The 18,710-nt window shown below is 33.4% G+C and overlaps 1 protein-coding gene across 2 annotated transcripts; it reads left to right on the forward strand.

Annotated features, from left to right (window-relative positions):
* Positions 1–50: 50 nt before the first annotated feature.
* Positions 51–5,286, forward strand: LOC133285465 (F-box only protein 6). Of its 2 annotated transcripts, none has more exons than XM_061482698.1 (2): positions 51–292; positions 3,439–5,286. In XM_061482698.1, exons 1-2 carry the CDS (start codon positions 189–191, stop codon positions 4,688–4,690), a joined length of 1,356 nt encoding a protein of 451 aa, XP_061338682.1. In that variant the 5' UTR covers positions 51–188; the 3' UTR covers positions 4,691–5,286. The 2 variants fall into 2 exon arrangements, with proteins under 2 accessions (XP_061338682.1, XP_061338681.1); XM_061482697.1 differs by having other exon boundaries at positions 51–367; positions 3,445–5,284.
* The last annotated feature ends 13,424 nt before the right edge of the window (positions 5,287–18,710 follow it).

An 18,710-nucleotide genomic window follows, 5' to 3' on the forward strand; every position in this document is an offset into this window, starting at 1 on the left:
GAAGAGTAAAGTTGCGTTATGTGCCAAGGTGGAAAAACAAGAGTGGGTAACAAACAAAAACAAGGATAAGAGAGAGAAAGAGTGTTGAGGGAGAGAGAGTGGTGCGTTTTTCTTTCTTCCTTCCTTTTTTTTTTTTTTTTTTCTTTCTTTTTTTCTTTTTAGAGAGAGCAATTTGAGGTTTTGGGGGCATGGAAGGGCTGGCCATGCTGAAGCAGCTCATCGGTCAGCTTCAGCATCTCTTGGACTCTTACCACTCTCATCATCATCATAATCATAATCATAATCATAATCATAATCATTCTTCTTCCCCTTCTTCTTTAATCCTTCAACCTTCTCATCACACACTTCTCTTTCAACAACGCCCCAGGTCCTTCCCTCTCTCTCTCTCTCTCTCTCTCTTAGATCTGTTTTGTTTCTCAAATGAGGTTTTAGACTGTCTTGGGCGAGGACGTTGTAATTTATTTTCTTATATTCTGTTTTTTTTTTTCCTTGTGAATCTTTTTTGTAATTTTGGATGATAATTTTATTTTTTTAATTTTTTTTAATATTTAAAACGGATTAACCGATTAGGTAAGTTAGGTTTCATTCTGTTATGTAATTGTTAACCGTCGGATTTGAGCGGTTGAGTCTAACTATTCGTTATGATCTTTGATTCCATGCTTTCTGGAAAGGAGACCCTAAAATGCAACTATTCACACACTTCATCATATTTTTGTGTTGATCGTCTGTGTGTGATGAATGATGATGTTGCTGCGTAATTCTCTGACAATTGATGCTCCTGCCTTCTATATTTGCTTCTCTCTGTTGTTATGGAAAAAATATATATGTATATTGTGTTTGGTTTTCCGACAAATTTTGATATTTCTTGCATTGTTCCTTGTCGTATACTGGTTGAGGACCTCCTTGTTCTCTGGCTTGTTTGGGTTTGGAACAGATGTTCGAATGAAAAGAGAGAAATAGGTGTTGGAAACTCAAGTGTGATGTGGAGGTTTTGTGTCTAAGATATGGTGTCTGGTTCAATTATTGTGGTTGGTGTGTCTTAGCCCATTGGTGGTAGTTCTTCCCTACCATGCACTTAGATTATTTCATATTATACAATGATTTAATGAGAACTAGGAGACATGCAGGGAGAACAATGCAAACTCCTTCTCTTAACATTAACGTTTGGGTGAGGGGAAATTTTTTGAATACTAGGTAAATAGAATTGATAGGGAAATGGTAAGAAAGTGAGATAAAGTGAGATAGATAGTGAAATGTTGAAAAAAGTAGTTTGGTGAGGAAAAACTTTACTGGGAAAATTAGGTAACTTTTAGGAAATGTATGTTTGGTGGGAGGTAAGATATAGATGGGAAAATAATCTTAAATTACCAAAATAACCCTGATTTTAAAGATTTTATTTCGGTGGCATGCTGCTGACCACACAATCAGAGGGTATAATGGGTGCCAAGCAATTTAATGAACAGTTGTTTAACCAGTTTTTTCCAAAAACCCACCTCCCAATTCGGTTTCTCAACAGTACAGAAAGCTGTGATTCGGTGCCAAAATGTAGAAACCCATGCAACTTAGATCGATGGCTTTCTGAGTAAAACACACTAAACCAAACGTACCATTTCAAGAATCCTCTTGACATTTGCATAGGAAAGCTCTAAAATGCCGCGAGCCAAACGCCTCCTATAAGCGTTTACTATGCTTAAGCAAATATAGGGTCAGGATCATTTTACATCAATATAAGTTGCACTCTCAATCATGGCTGTTGTTCCCATTTATATCTAATAGCTATGACTTTTTAGTTAGGTGAGCTTTTGGATACAAGTGAATTAATGGCCAATTATGAGTGTAAGATTTCTTATTCTTATATCGGTGTAAGAATAACATGTCGTGTGTGTGTGTGTGTATATATATATATATATAGAGAGAGAGAGAGAGAGAGAGTAATATCATCATAATTTTAGAATGTTTGGTATGGTTGCTCTTGCACTAGGAGAGCTAGGAATATTTACTTAATGGTCTTCATATCATACTTGGCGGTAAGCAATCCTTGCAAAGATAATAGTCAGATTATGTCCTTTTATTTGATTGTTTGGTTTAACTATCACATATATTAATATTCAAACATCTATGTTTCAGGTGTGTGTTCTGGTAGTCATTGTTGGATAAACAGAAATTTTCTGGATTTTGTGCATTGTTTCTGTGTCATAGTGTGGAAGTTTTGTATTGCCAATTTACACCTTACCCTCCTTATGTGGTCAAGTTGCTATAATTGAATGAATATTTTAGTCATTCTTTTGTAAAAATTCAAGTCTGTTTCCTCCTTACAAAACAGAAGAAAAAGGATAAGAGAAAACGCTAAGTTGTTGCTTGGAGCTCCATTTGAAGCATATTTTTTTATTATGTTTCTTTGGAACACTAAAAAAAAGGCAAGGGCAAACCCTAATGCACAAAGACTCTGCAACTTTGTGAGTGATGCTTGGGAACACTAATAATTTAAATAAAGCTTCTGATGGACAAATAGCAGATGGACCAATTTATTTCCACTTTGTTGGTTCAACAAGCTAAAGTTCAACAGATATCCTTTAGTAGCTTCTGACTTTGAGGATGCATATCATCACAAAGGAATGTTCAAATGAAATGGAGAGAATTGTGAGAGTGATTACTTACGTTGCAACCATCCCTCAGGATGAATCAACTCCTTTGCAAATTATAGTTAAAGCCTTAGAGGGACCATACTGTAGTAGAAATTGATTTTATCTTATGAAAATGAACATGGGATTCTTGAGCACTACTGTTCATTTACTCACTCAAAAAATAAGATACTCATGCTAGAGAATGAAGATATTTACACACTAAATGTAGTGATGTTAAATTGCATTTCTTTTACAAAGATGGTTGTGAAAATGTCTATAGTTATATGCTTAAACAGATATGGACTGCAGATCAATTTCGGTTGCGCATTTTTTTTAATGCATGCTTTAATTGATGCTTCTTATAAATCCTTTTTTTTTTTTTGAAAATTCTTATAAATTTTTTTAATCCTTGAAACATGCAATTTCATCCCACTCACTACCTACTTTGTCATCTTTTAGCTTATATGCAATTTCCCTTAGTATAAATAGTACTGATTCCGTAATCTAAGGATGGAGTTTCATTTTTGTTATTGTTTGTATAGCTTTTTTTAGTGTAATTGATACTATGACAATTCAAGAAATTTTGAATACATTTACCTCTGCCACCCTGCAAAAAATGTGTACCCTATTCAATAATTTTGGTGGGTGCAGTCTGAATTTGGACTGTAATATCAAATCGTAGCTTAGTTGCATGGTTCTGTAATTTGCTTTCCAATTATGCTTTTCTATCTCTGAATCATGCTGGTTTTTGTATGATGTTGGTTCTACTTCTACTTCATGATTGGAAGCATATGAATATTTTTGTTTATCCGTTTCACAGATGGACCTCCCTTGACATTGAAGATAGCTCTGGAGATGACTCTTGTGGCCTTGTAATGTCAGCTGGAAAGTCTGATAGTTTCAGGATGTCTGAGCCTTTAAAGTCTCCACCTACTAAGAAGCCTCGAAGAGATCGAAGCAGGGGAAAATCATCTGGAAGGTCCTGTACAACTGAGGTTATGGAACAAGAAATTTGGAAAGATTTTCCTGAAGATTTATTTGAGTCTGTGATTGCACGACTTCCCATTGCTACATTTTTCCGTTTCCGCTCTGTATGCCGGCAATGGAATTCCTTGCTGACTTCTCAAAGTTTTTCTGAGCATTGTGCTCAAGTACCAAAAGAAAATCCATGGTTTTACACCATATCCCATGGAACTATGAATACAGGAGCCATGTATGACCCTTCTTTGAACAAATGGCGTCATCCTGCTATATCAACAGTGCCCACAAAGTCGATTGTTTTACCAGTGGCTTCTACAGGGGGTTTAGTTTGCTTTCTTGACATTGGTCATCAATACTTCTATGTTTGTAATCCACTGACTCAATCCTTCAAGGAGTTGCCAGCTCGGTCATTTAAGGTCTGGTCTCGAGTTGCTGTAGGGATGACAATAAATGGAAACTCAACTGGTTCAGGCTACAAGATCCTATGGGTGGGTTGTGATGGAGAATATGAAGTTTTTGACTCAGTGAGAAACTCTTGGAGTCGTCCAGGAAACATGCCCGCAGGTGTGAAGCTGCCATTGTCACTTAACTTCAGGTCACAATCCGTCTCTATTGACAGCACACTTTACTTCATGCGTGCAGATCCAGAAGGGATTGTTTCCTATGATATGGCAACTGGGGTTTGGAAACAGTACATAATCCCAGCTCCATTGCATCTGACTGACCACACACTGGCTCAGTGTGGTGACCAGATCATGCTTGTGGGTTTGCTCACGAAGAATGCAGCCACATGTGTATGCATATGGGAGCTGCAGAAAATGACACTCTTGTGGAAGGAGGTTGACAGAATGCCAAACATATGGTGCTTGGACTTTTATGGGAAGCCCGTTAGAATGATTTGCCTGGGGAATAAAAGCTTGCTCATGTTGTCCTTGAGATCAAAACAAATGAATCGGTTGGTTACTTACAACATAGCAAGAAAGGAATGGCTGAAAGTTCCTGGGTGTGTGATGCCGCGTGGGAGAAAACGACAGTGGATAGCATCTGGTACTGCATTTCATCCATGCCTGACTGCAGTGGCCTGATTTTGCTTGTATCTCTTACTGCAATGGCCTGTCATTTTTTTCTCCAGTCTTGCGGTTCTTTGCAATTTGCAAGCCTTTGGTGTTGATGTAATCCTAATGGGTATTGCTGGTTTAACAAAGTAGATGAAAAATAATATGGGTTTGTAGTGATTCATGTTTCTTCATGCTCACAAGCATGTAAACATTACTTTGATTTCATGTTACGAATGCTTCATCCTCGAACTCCTTGGTAAAAGGTGATATAAAGCTGCAGCTTCTTTCTGTATTCAATAAGTGAATGGTTTTCTTCTTGTATTTGTGTGTTCTTTGGGGAGGGACGAGAGAGGATCCTTGATTAGTCTCTTGGTCTGGAAGGGTCTTTTGTTTCAGTAGTAGTTACTTTTCGGATGGAAGAAATTACTGTTTTTCTTTTCTTTTCTTTGTAATTACTTCGAAGATCGAGGTCCATTCCCTGGTAGTATCGTTCTCGTTTTCAAACTGGAAGGCCGAAACGTTGGATCAAAATTTGATTGCCAAATTCGAATAGGAAACAACTGTGTTATGCTGTGAAATGCGTTGTCAATCTGAACCTGTGACACATGATTTGCATTTTTGTTTGATAACTGTAATTTTAAGTAACTCTTATAACACTCACCTTCAATATTATCATCAATATATTTTTTTTTTGGGGGGGGGGGGAATTTATTATAGAGGAATATGTAAGATTCAATTTTTGATCAACGAATACAGATATATAGTATTATATTTTCCCTGGCCCCCGAATAGGCTTAAGCAGATTTGCTTCAAAGTTTAACCCTCATCTGCCAAACAAAAAGGCTTGGGTTTACCGAATCAATTTACTACTGCATTCAGCCATTCACTATGATATTTACATAGATTTAGATTCTCTACGTAAAAAATTGATTATGTTATTTGATCACAATCACTCATTTAAAAATCATATAAGAGAGAGACGTAACCATTTTTCAAGCTATTTTTTATTTACGAATCCTTTAAGGTAGTGTTTGGTTGGGAGCTTTTTAGGGGATATCTATCTTTCTCAAGTATGGCTTTTAGAAACACCATGTTTGTTTCAACGTTTTTTACCAAAAACCTATCTATCCAATTTGTCTGGATTTATGAGAAACATAGATATCCGCACTATTTAGAAACCCAATTTGAAGGTGGGATTTTTCAGAAAACCGGTTATCTGACTTTTAATGCACTGTTGATTTCATAAAGTTACCTAATTTTCTCAGTAAAGTTTTTTCCAACCAAACAACTTTTTTTTACATTTTTGTACCTATCTCACTTTATCTATCTTTCCAATCATTTCTCTATTTATCTCATTTCCCTACTATTCTAAAAAAAAATTCTCAACCAAACGCTCCCTAAAAATTCATGAAAACATAAACAGCCAACTGGTCAAGTAAATGTACACAAAGGTGACACGTGACTCTACTATTTTCTGTCTTGATTATATAAAAGAAAGCTGCCATATAAAAGCAAACAAATATATGTCAACGAAACAATAAAAGCTGGGCCATGAAAATGAAAACGGGATTATGTTTAAATTTGCATGATTTTGAGAGGATTTTTTTTAAACTTTATTAGTAAATATAGAAAAGTATGAAAGGATTGAATGATAAGTGTTGTATTGTTTTGAGGCACATAGCTAATTATATATACAAATGACAACAAACTGAAACAAACGATAACAAACTATCGTAACAATACTAATACTATCGTAACAATACTATATGGAGAACAAACAAACTATCTTAACCAAACTATACAGATACAAGATATTAACAAACTACTGCATGCTTTGATCTTATTCACTGCGATATCTGGGGTCTATATCAAACTACCTCTCTAACCGGTGCAAGATATTTTTTAACAATTGTGGATGATTATAACAGAAACGTCTGGGTTTATTTAATGACCACCAAGTCTGAAACGTTTCAATACTTAACTCGATTTCTTCTCATGGTACGTAATCAGTTTAATACCATGGTCAAAATAATACGCTCCGACAATGGATCAGAATTTTGTGCTCATAATCTCCGCAAGGTTTATTCCGATATGGGAATTATACATCAAACATCATGTGTAGACACACCACAGCAGAATGGTCGTGTTGAACGGAAACATAGACATATTTTGAATGTTGCAAGAGCATTACGCTTTCAAGCTAGTCTTCCTATCGAGTTTTGGGGTGAATGTGTTCTAACTGCGGTACATTTAATCAATAGAACCTCCACTCCTCTTCTCCAAGGAAAAACACCATATGAATGTCTTTTCAACCGCACACCCAGCTATGATCATATTCGCATATTCGGATGTCTTTGCCATGCTCATCCACGTCCCAAACCGTTGGACAAGTTTGCAGCTTGATCAACTCGGTGTCTGTTCCTGGGATATCCTTTTGGCAAAAAGGGTTGGAGGCTTTATAACCTTGAAACACATACTGTTTTTGTATCCAAAGACGTGGTATTTGAAGAGAACACCTTTCCTTTTGCACCAACCACAGTCATTCCTACCACTGATATTCCTCACGACCCAAACCCCCATAACCCCATATCACCCGAACCAACCCTTGCTCCACAAAGCCCATCCTTTGATTCCCAAGTTGTTACCAACCCTGTCCCTTTAATTGAAGACACTCTCCCTGTTGAACAGGCTCAGCCCGAATCTGCCCCTACTGTCTCCAATGAGCTTTCTATCCGACAAGAACAGCCCCCAGAAGTCACACATCCATCTGCACCTTTGGGGCGTGGTCACCGTTCTCGCCGTCCTCCATCATATCTCCAAGATTTCGAATGCTCCAAAGTCATCGCACATAATCCACTAGCTTCTTCTACTTCTTCCAGTCCTTCCTCAGGTATGGCTTATCCTATTGCTAACTTTGTTTCTTGTTCTAGATTCTCTCCCAAACATCAACAATTCCTTGCTGCCATTTCTTCTGGTGTTGAACCAAAAACATTCAAGGATGCTGTAACTGATGAAAGGTGGCGTGTAGCAATGCGAAAAGAAATAGATGCCCTTGAACAAAATCACACGTGGGAACTCACTTCTTTGCCACCAGGAAAACGTGCCATTCCATGCAAGTGAGTATACCGCATTAAGTACAACTCAAATGGTACAGTGGAGAGATTCAAAGCACGGTTGGTCATTGCCGGTAACAATCAAATAGCTGGAGAAGAATACTTCGATACATATGCTCCTGTAGCCAAAATGGTGAGTGTCCGAACACTTCTTGCGGTAGCTGCTGCCAAATCATGGCACCTATACCAGTTGGATGTTACGAATGCCTTTCTACACGGAGACCTTACCGAAGAAGTTTACATGCGCGTTCCACAAGGTTTCAATCATCACAAACCACATCAAGTATGTCGCTTACGTAAATCTCTCTACGGTTTGCGGCAGTCCCCTCGCAATTGGTTTGCTAAGTTGCGGTCTTCCATTGAATCATATGGCTTCATCCAATCCAAGGCAGATTACACCCTATTCACCTTACACAAAGATGGCCACTTTGTTGCTCTTCTCATCTACGTTGATGACATTATTCTAACGAGCGACAATGATGCCTTATGCACCGATGTCAAGGTCTTTCTCCAGTCATGCTTTCACATCAAGGATTTGGGGATCCTTAAATATTTTCTTGGCATCGAAATAGCTCACGGTCCATCAGGTCTTTTTCTGAGCCAACGAAAGTACGCTCTCGACATATTGGAAGACGCTGGTCTCCTTGCGTGCAAACCATATGCCTTCCCTCTCGAAACAAATCATAAGCTTGCAGTTACAGAAAGTCCTCCATTCTCGGATCCCGCACGTTACAGAAGACTCATAGGACGTTTGGTTTACTTGACAATTACTAGACCTGAGTTAAGTTACTCCGTTCATGTTCTTTCCCAGTCCATGCAAAATCCTACTATTGCTCAATATGATGCTGTCATCCGCGTTTTAAGGTACATCAAAACTGATCCTGGCCAAGGTTTACTCCTTCGATCCGACAATGATCTCCTTCTTCGTGGATATTCTGATTCGGATTGGGCTAGCTGTCCACTCACCCGTCGATCAGTTACTGGTTATTTTATCATGTTGGGTACTTCTCCTATCTCTTGGAAAACAAAGAAGCAACCTACAGTGTCTCGCTCCTCCGCTGAAGCTGAGTATCGTTCAATGGCAGCAGCTACAGCTGAGTTGTTATGGATCAAATCGTTTCTGGACTCGCTTGATGTTCCACATTCACACCCTATGCAGTTGCACTGTGATAACCAATCTGCCATGCAAATAGCTGCTAATCCAGTTTTCCACGAACGTACCAAACATATAGAGATTGATTGTCATTTTGTACGCGATCATGTTCTCAGCAATACAATCACTACTACCTACGTTCGTACAGATCAGCAACTCGCAGACATATTTACCAAACCGCTTGGCATGAAGCAATTCAGTTTTCTTCGCAGCAAGTTGGGCATTTCGTCACTTCATGCTCCAACTTGAGGGGGCGTGTTAGGAGAAGATCACCTTTGATCTTATCCTTTAGCAACTAAGTCCTAGTTTTTAGCAAGAATAGTTTGTTATTATTCCATGTATAGTTTGTTGAACAATATACTTTATTCTAGTTGATCCTCCTTGATTCTGTATAACCGACTTGTGTATATATTGGCTATCAGCCATTTCATTAAATATAACAACATATTCAAATCCTCTTAGTTGATCTTATCCTAACAGTAAAATCTTAATTATGTTATTTCAAATACAAAATAAATAATTTAAGTACAAATAAATCACAAGCTGTTTTTATGATTGCAATGTGCATACCCTTATCGATTCTACCAAAGAAACAATATAATGATTTATTGATTGCTACAGTACAAAAACTCAAACAACCTTCCTACTATTTTGTGTTCCATGGCAATTATGGAGATTGGAGTAGATCAAGTGAATGAGACAAAATTGAAGAGCTTTTGGGCTTGCAGGTGCATGAAATAATGTCCATCATTCCAATCCATGAACCTATACTACTGTAGGCCCCTGATTACTTAATTACGATGCCAAAATATCAACTCATGTCAGAACTCACACTAATGACTAATGTTGTGCATTTCATAGTTGAGACTAAGTCGGAGGAGGGGCTTCAAGCCCAATTATCAACGATTATTTTTCAACATCAAATTTTTTGGAATTGCTTTACGAAATAAATATCTAGGAAATTTTTGATACGTGGCATTTTCATAGTAGTATAAGTTAGACATTCCAGTATATTTGTCATTTTTAATACAATCCTGAATATTGTGGCCTAAAATTTGAAGCATTTGATACTGAAATGTGTTATAAATTTCTCATACGATGGTGTTCCGTACTTGTAAGCTTTTAATTCGTCAAGTTCAAATCATGCAACTACATCGCTTCAATTGCATGCATTCGGTCAGAAAAATAGACAAGACTGGTGCATTTTGGACCAAATTAAGCCGAGGTCGTCAGTAATCAAAATCAAAGGGTATCCCTACTCGCATAGGCCCTCAGACAAGTAAGGAAGAAAACAACAACACTCCATGCAGTAACACCAGAAACGACACCTATTCACCATTCACAAAGGAACCACTCTCTCGTGGGCACGGGTCTAAAGCAATTATTTCTAGGTAAGTGAAGGTCTAGGTTTTTATATTTTTATTACATATTTTTTCGCGCAAAAGTTGTTTGAACTAGATATATAAATATTGCACAAGCTAATATTTTTTATCTTGTGCAAAATTAATTCCAGCATAAAATGGGGTGATGATGATCGAACTCAGTGGCGGAGCCGGGCTCCAATTTGAGCTTGGGCCAAAAAATTATATGTGAATTTTTTTTTTTAATTTTAGTTAGTTCATATCATAATATTTTTAAATTATATTAAATACATAATACCTGAGCAAGTAGCACTAAGAAGAGTTATAATTTTATTTAATATTTTTAAATTTTACTAAAAATAATTTATTTATTTTATACACGTGAAAATTAGACAAATAACCTAATACAACTTATCCAAATCTTTCACAAAAAAGATTTTAAGTTTTACATAGGGCCAAATTACAAATTATAGCGTGGGCCAAATTACAATTTTAATCCGGACTAAATTATAATTAATTATATAATTATATATAATAAGTACAATTTGTTAAAATTTAATCCGAGCCGAGACCACACTCAGACTACATGTGGCTCTGCCACTGATCGAACTTGTAATCACATAGAATTTTATATTATATAAAATAGTTATTTTACCTTAAAGCTTAAGTTGGTAAATGAATGTACATCAATAGTTTTTAATATTTCTCCAACATTGTTTGGTACCAAACTTATTATAGTTCACACTTTTATTTCTCCTTGAAATTGTTTTTTTTTTTGGGACAGATTACTGTTCTCTTGAAAATGATATATATAATTTCTAAATTATTACTTCCAATTATTCAAAATGTTATGGTCAATTTTTTATTTTATATTTTAAATAACACTCCTCAACAAAGCAAGTAGAGTTGGACCGCACCATATTGGATTCTGAATGGGGTGAAACTTAAAAAAAAAAAACAAGGTGTGATGAAGAACACTTTCATCATTCGTGATTGCTTGAGGATTCACATCATTCTTACCAAACACTACTCCATTATTAGAAAGTAGTAACATTAGCAAGCAACCCTCCAATACTCGATCTTTATTATGGTAAAAACTAAAAAGCAAAGCCGCAAATGCATTTGATCACCATAATTAAGAGCTCAAAGGTGACCCTCTTTGGTTCCGTGCCGTGACTAATTTTACATGTCTTTTCTCACGTAAGGCAAGTTTACTTAACATATATAATTATATATACACCCACTACGTGAAGTCACACTGTTTAAAGTCTTACATCACGAAATTTGTAAATATTATAGGTTAGGCCTAATACTTAATGTTACTATTTGTTTATTTATATAATCAGATAGAAAAAGAGGTTAATAAAGTTTAAATAATTCTGTGCTGGTGGTTTCAAACATCAACATCTGGAGCCAGTTTGCATTGCACTAATATCAATAAAGCCACTCAATAATGTTGGCATCTATTGTCCAATATGCTTTGTCCTATCTGGTAACCAATCAACAAGGAAATTTTTTTCAAAGCGAACAAGCTGGCTGTTTTGCTTGATTAGGAATTTTACTACACTCAGATGCTCCTTTGGTCAATGACATGACTGTTTTTGTGAGGAAGGGAACTTGTTTGATGCTTTTGCTAATTTAAAAATTTAAATTAGGACCCCTTCAATTATCACGGGCAGGTACACTTCCATTCACAGCATACCCAACCCTAACCTGGTCAATTCATGAAACTCCATATGCTAATTACTTAATACCTTTAACTTTCCCTCTATATCTACGCAACACGACTTTGACACTGCCCAAGTTCTAATTCTGACTTATTACCACAATTCTAATTCATACGCATGTATGTTCCTTCTGTTGAGCACAAATTCATATCATATCATATCAATATTAAAAAGTCTAAGGTTTATGCACATCCACTCATGCTTCCTTGTTAGTTTACAAGAATGATTACATTGATTCTTTATATGTATAAAAAAAATATATATATATATATATATATATATATATATATATATATATATATAATCCTTGGACACGATATCATGCTTCTTAGTATGGGTGTTCGCGGTCTGGATTGAATCGGTTTTGGAAGCAAAAATTATCTGATCCAATCTCTTCGGTTTGATTATATAATCATTCATTCGGTTTGAATTTTTTTTCAAATCCGATCCGATCCAATTCAATTTTTTTCGGTTTGGATTGGATCGGTTTTCGATTTTCTTAAAATCCTAAAATTTATTTTATGATTATTGTGCAAATAACATCTTTGTATATATTGTATATATTGGCTTTGTAAATTTTTTTTTTTTTGAAATACAAAAGTATTAGTAAACTATAATATAGTTTGTTTGTTTTTTTTTGCAATGAGATATGAAGCTCTACGAAGATAAAATTTAGTTGATAAGATATGACTAGATTTTTTCTTGAGTTTAGTTGATGGGTTAACGGGTTTTGGGTTTAGAAATTTTTAGGCTATGATTAGATAAAGACCCAAGTACGTAGAGGAGAATTAATATATTGGATCGGTTTGGATTGGATCGGTTTTCATCAACCCATCTAAAAACCGATCCAATCCAATTAAAATTTGCAAATTTTTTTCGGTTTTTAAATTTTCGGTTATCGGTTTTTCGGTTCGGTTACTGCGGTTTGAATCGGTTTGGATCAGTTGATGAACACACATACTTCTTAGTTTGTGTAAAGAACTATTTTAACTCAAAACCTTAAGATATAAGACTTTTGTAATGGTTTATATTATTATCTAACATACCCCTCACGTAAGAGCCCCTTGAAACGTGGATATTGCATAGGTTCACTTTTTTTTTGATTTTATCTTATGTTTATTTAATTCCACAAGTGGGGATAATAAAGATCAAACTTGTGATTTTATGATCATTGAAACTCTAATTCTATGTAAAGAACCATTTCAACCCAAAATCTTAAGGCGTTGGTGAAAGCCTTTTTAATGATTTCTATTATTTTATAACAGTGTGACACTCGTATCAAAGAATCCTGCCCCACGTAAATATATATATGGAAAAAATATTTCTTTGGCAACTTGAGATAAGTTTATCTCCGCTCACCTCAAAACTATGTCATTTTATTTATTTATTTTCTTATATTAATTGATTCACCTATGAATGATAATGATTCTCTTTTTCTCTCTCTTCCTTTATCACCATTGATCCATCTTTGTACGGTTATGATTTAGTAGTCGGAGCAATCAAATACTTGCTATATATATGCTTGAAAGCATTAAATGCAGGGAATTATAATCATACAAAGGATGAAAGCATTAAATGTGGGAAATTATACACCTGTTGCTGTACGTTAAGTGGCTGCATAAAGGATTTTACCATATATATATATATATATATATATATATATATATTATAAAAGCATATTATGATTTTTTTAAATATTAAATTTTATATGCACAACACTTCTTTAAAATAAAATTTACCTCAAAATTTGCAAGTGGGTTTCCATGTCCAGCCACGATGTCGACACGTGTGAAAAAGGTCCCTCCCATTTATTTGTGGCAGTGTGGAACCGTGATATGTTATAATTCTCACACTCCCCAATTGTTAATGAGGCCATTGCACATACTTATCTATGTCTCCATCTTATAAGGGAAAATAAGATTAAAAGGTTGTTGCGTTTTCTGTTTTTGTAGTCAGAGAATCAAATGAAACTGCCATGAGAATGTTAATGGCTGTGGTGGACGATCACACCTTTGAACCGCATATTTTGCGATGGATTCAATAGTTCGAAGATTGAATGCTTAAATTAAAATTTCTTTTGTTAATTTAATTCTCCATAATATAAAATAAGTATAAATTTATGTATTAAAGTAATGTTTAAATATAACCCAATGGGTGCAGCTCAGTTGGTAACTTGGCGTTGAGTTAGTAGGGTTGAATATGTGTTCGATTCCCGCTGAATGCATTCTTGGGGAGGGGGCTGAACCTTTAGCCATCACTGTTCCCCCGCACTCCGGATTAATCCCATAGCCGGCTCAAAGAGTCGAAGCTCGTGGGGATACCGAAGGGAGCCAATTCGTCTCAAAGAGATAATTAGGGTTGGGTAACTCCAAAAAAGAGAGAGTAATGTTTAAATATATATTAATAAACTAAATTAATGTATATTTTAACTTTGAGAAATAAAATTGATATTTGTAACATTTGAAAGAGTAGGATGATATTTTTATTATTTCTGTACCTGAATTCAGGAGCTGCAGTATGAACCAATCATAACTTAAACCATTAGAGTAAGAATCGAAGGGAAACTTGACCCGTCACATGATTAGGTCACCAAATCACCAATTTGGTAACTAAACAAATTTACAAAAATTGATGTTTTAAACTAAATTATTGATTAATTTTTCAAGTGAATTCACCGGCTAGATTATCTAATTATTACAACTATCTAATGGATGTTCTATTATTATATTATATTATATTATGCAATTTGTTTTTAGTTCGAAATAACATTAAATATTTCAATGTTGATCATTAATTTTCGTTTACAAATTTCAATCTAAGTCATACAAATAATAATTAATGTGAACATTCTATTTTGATTCACTGATAAAAAATAAAGAAAAATAAAAAATGGATTCTCTTATTTTTTGCATTAAATTGTATGTGAGCATATATGTACTCTTTATTAAAAATAGGAGAAAATGAAGGGGGTACAATAGCCAAAATGGAAAATGTTGATTATATTACTTTTTTTTTTCATATTTAATAAAAATTATACTAAGTCTTCAGTATTATGGGAATACTGAAAATATTTTCCTCATCTCCTCTAATAGAATCAATCACAATTTTAAAAAATAGGCAATTTGGTCAAAGTGCCCACGTATTTCAGTTTATTTTTATTTCACTTTTTTTTAGACCCGTTACTATTTCATTTTGCTTATAATTATTTAAATTTTCCGCAAAATGGTTGTAAAAAATTTAGTTTTTTCCTTGCTCTAAATACTTCGTTACATTTATTTTATTTTGAGAAATTTTTGGTTCAAATTTTTATTTCGTAGAATTTTTTTTAATTATGCTATCATTTCTTTTAATTTGTAAATATTTAAATTAATTTCTTAATCTTCTTGTAAATATTAAAAAAAATTGTTTAACTTTTATTATATTTTAAAATTTTGTAAGTAGTTTTAGAAAATTATTTTAATTCACATAATTAATTTAAGATATTATTCTATGACAAATGTTCTAGGGTGCTATGAAATTAAGTTTTCGCCATTTTTATACATAATATATTCTCAAATATTGGTGAGTTTTAAAGATCATCTATTTTTAATTTAATAAAATCTATGGAGATTTTATTTTTAATTTTTTACTGTTACGAGCACATTAATTAAATTTGAAATATTTAGATAGATGCATAATTTTATATTATTTTCACATAAGAATTTAAGATCACGAGTGTTTCTCATTCAAAAGTTAAAATAAATAATCAATTTTAACAAAAACTTAATATACCACTTTTATTTTTGTTGATAAAATTTAACGTGTCGGTTAGTAAAAAAGAACTGGATATTATTTAATGTATTACTTAAAAGTATAGTATATCATCGACCTATTTTTAATTTAATTGGTCAACAAAGTAAAGATAATGTTTTGAATAAGGCATAAGATATTCACACCACTAATCACGTGGCGGCATTGTGATCACACACAAACAAGGATTAGGCGCTTAGATGGCCCACACTGCTCACATTGAACATGTTTTATGACAAGTAATCTTAATTAGTTATATTTAATCTTGATTTATTAAAATAATAAGTTCTAGAACCACATTCTTCAGTTTCCTTGGATGACATATAATTCCATGTTAACAACGGCTCCTTATTTATCACTTTGTCAGGGTCGGTCGCATGTCTTTTTCTAGATTTTATTTATCCCTTTTGTTCTAACAGGATTTAACCATGTGTCGATGTTTAATTATCCTCTTCATAATTTTAAATGCTTAACATTTGCACATAGACAAAAGAGGATTCTGTAAATTAAAGTTTAAACCAATTCATGACCAATTGTTTTAGAAGGGGTACAAAGTATTAGCATTTGTTTCAATACTAATATTTTTTTAGTGAGTTAATATTAACAGTGATAATCACGCCTTGCCTTAATCAAATGTCGGTTGTATTGATTAATTAATATTAGTTAAATCAAACTAAAACTTTTTTTTTTTTTTTTTGGAAATTTCTTTTAATTGTTTATGTTAATATTTTTATTTGATTCTTCATCTACTCGTTTCAATCGAACATTCTTGAGCAGATTAACATTATTTTTATCACAGTCTTTATTGATATATTTTCACATGACTAAATTACTTTAATCGAGTTTTCATGATTTTTTCTTTTCTCCAATAAGTATTGGAATCGAACTTTCTCTCGTGCGTATATTTACTCGTGATAAATTTCTGAGTTTAATTCAAACGTATTGTATAAAAAAAGTTAAATCATTATTTGATGATATTTAATTATTTTAACTTATAACTTTAATAATACACAACATATTAAAATTATTAAATAATATCAAAATTAAATCATATAACTTTTCTTATACTTTGTGACATAGGTAAGGGTTAGCTGTTTTTTTTTTCAGCCAGTGAATGGAATCAAGCTCACACCAATATTTTTTTAGGATAACTCAGATCCCTTATTCCATTTACAAAATTATATGAAAAATTCGGTATATAACTTATCAAAGTTAAAATGATAATAATATGTTTAACAATATTATTCTACTCTTTTTTTATGATTAATATTATATAAATCTCATTGTTTTCTTATATTTATTTATCTTATATTTTACTTTGTATTTATTACGTACTTATCTTTTTTTACGGGGACAGTATCCTTTTATATCGGTATCAAATTTTTGGTGTCAAACTTTTTACCAAATCTTAATTGTTGATTTTGTGAATCTATATGTTAGAGATATATAAATCTATTAATATAGTCTTATATAACAATTTAAGCTTTTGTGTTAAATTAGTTCTTTACATGATATCAGAATCTTGATGTCACGAATTCGATACCCACCACCTCCATTTAATTAATAATTAATTAAATTTTATAGAATTTAATTATGAAAGAGATTACTTATACGGTGGAGAATGTGATTGGAACTGATGAGGCTGATGTGGGACGTCACTGTCAGAAGGACACCAAAAAGAAGTGGGTAGTGATGGCCCAATCACTTACCTTACCCCATGAACCCGAACCTCCCCCTTCATTAAAGTGCCCCTTATTTCATTGCCACTTTTTTTCCTCTTATTTACTATTTTGCTAACTTAGATGCTAACCCTGCCACTTTCTCCCTAACTTAATTTTTTTTTTCTACTGGCAATGTTGCCCCTGAAGCTCTCCATTTATTTACTGCCAAATACCAAATTCCTTCTCCTATCTTTGCTTTTTTATTGCCTCCTATCAACTAAACATATCGTAAAGATAGATCATGTTAAAACAAATAATTTTATTAATCTCATGTTAAAGTAGATAGTTATCTCATGTTATAGAGACAAACTAGTGGGCTCCACCACCTGAAAAAAGAAAAGAAAAAAAAAGGTGGCACAATTATCAAAGGGTGTGTAGGAGAAAAAACTTATGTCATGTGATATAAGAATAGTTTTTCCCTAAAACAAAACAATAAGAAAAAAATGCGTCTAATTTTAAAAGATATAAAATTGTATTATTTTAACTGAGAAAAAGAAAAAGATTATAGAGGAGAGAGTGGACAAAATAAAAATAAAAATACGGATCACATCTTTTTATAAGAGGTGAAATGACAAAAGTTGTGTTATTTAAAAAGACAAACAAATTTTCCAAACAATAAATATATAAACATTTACATGTAAATTTATACGGAAAATATATTGTAACAACCAATTAGGATTATAATCAATGTTACTATCAATCAATTTCACTGTTAGATCGATTATGTTGATCCATCGGTTATATTTATTTTCATCTTTGTATGGTTATTATTTTTCATATTTAATACTTTATATTTATTTTCACCTTTGTTTTATTACAATTTCTCATATTTAACGCTTTCACATTAAATATGGGGAATCATAACCATACAAAGATAAAAATAAAAATAATCATAAAATAACATAATCGGTCTAACGATGAAATTGATTGGTAATAACATTGATAGTAATCCTAATTAGTTGTTACACTATCCTATCCCAAATTTATATAAATGTTTAGTATAAAATAATTAAACAACACCATCTGATTACAGAATGAATAGAATACCCAACCTAGCTAGTAGCTATACTAGGTTTGAGGTGTTTGTTACAACTACATTGTCATTTTTGTACTGGTGACAGGTTATTTTATTAACAATTATTAATGAGGTTTTATTTACCATAATTTTCTTTGTCTCTCTCTC

This window comes from Gastrolobium bilobum, unplaced genomic scaffold (genome assembly GCF_033153095.1).
Source record: "Gastrolobium bilobum isolate Gb01-03AN ecotype WA unplaced genomic scaffold, APGP_CSIRO_Gbil_v1 utg32472, whole genome shotgun sequence".
Lineage (NCBI taxonomy): Eukaryota > Viridiplantae > Streptophyta > Magnoliopsida > Fabales > Fabaceae > Gastrolobium > Gastrolobium bilobum.

What these genes read in the sequence shown, in the direction of transcription:
- LOC133285465 (XM_061482697.1), top strand. Translation starts at nt 189, where the DNA reads ATGGAAGGGCTGGCCATGCTGAAGCAGCTCATCGGTCAGCTTCAGCAT. An exon ending in CTCTTTCAACAACGCCCCAG is followed by an intron (nt 368 to 3,444) that starts GTCCTTCCCTCT and finishes TCCGTTTCACAG; the next exon opens with ATGGACCTCCCTTGACATTG.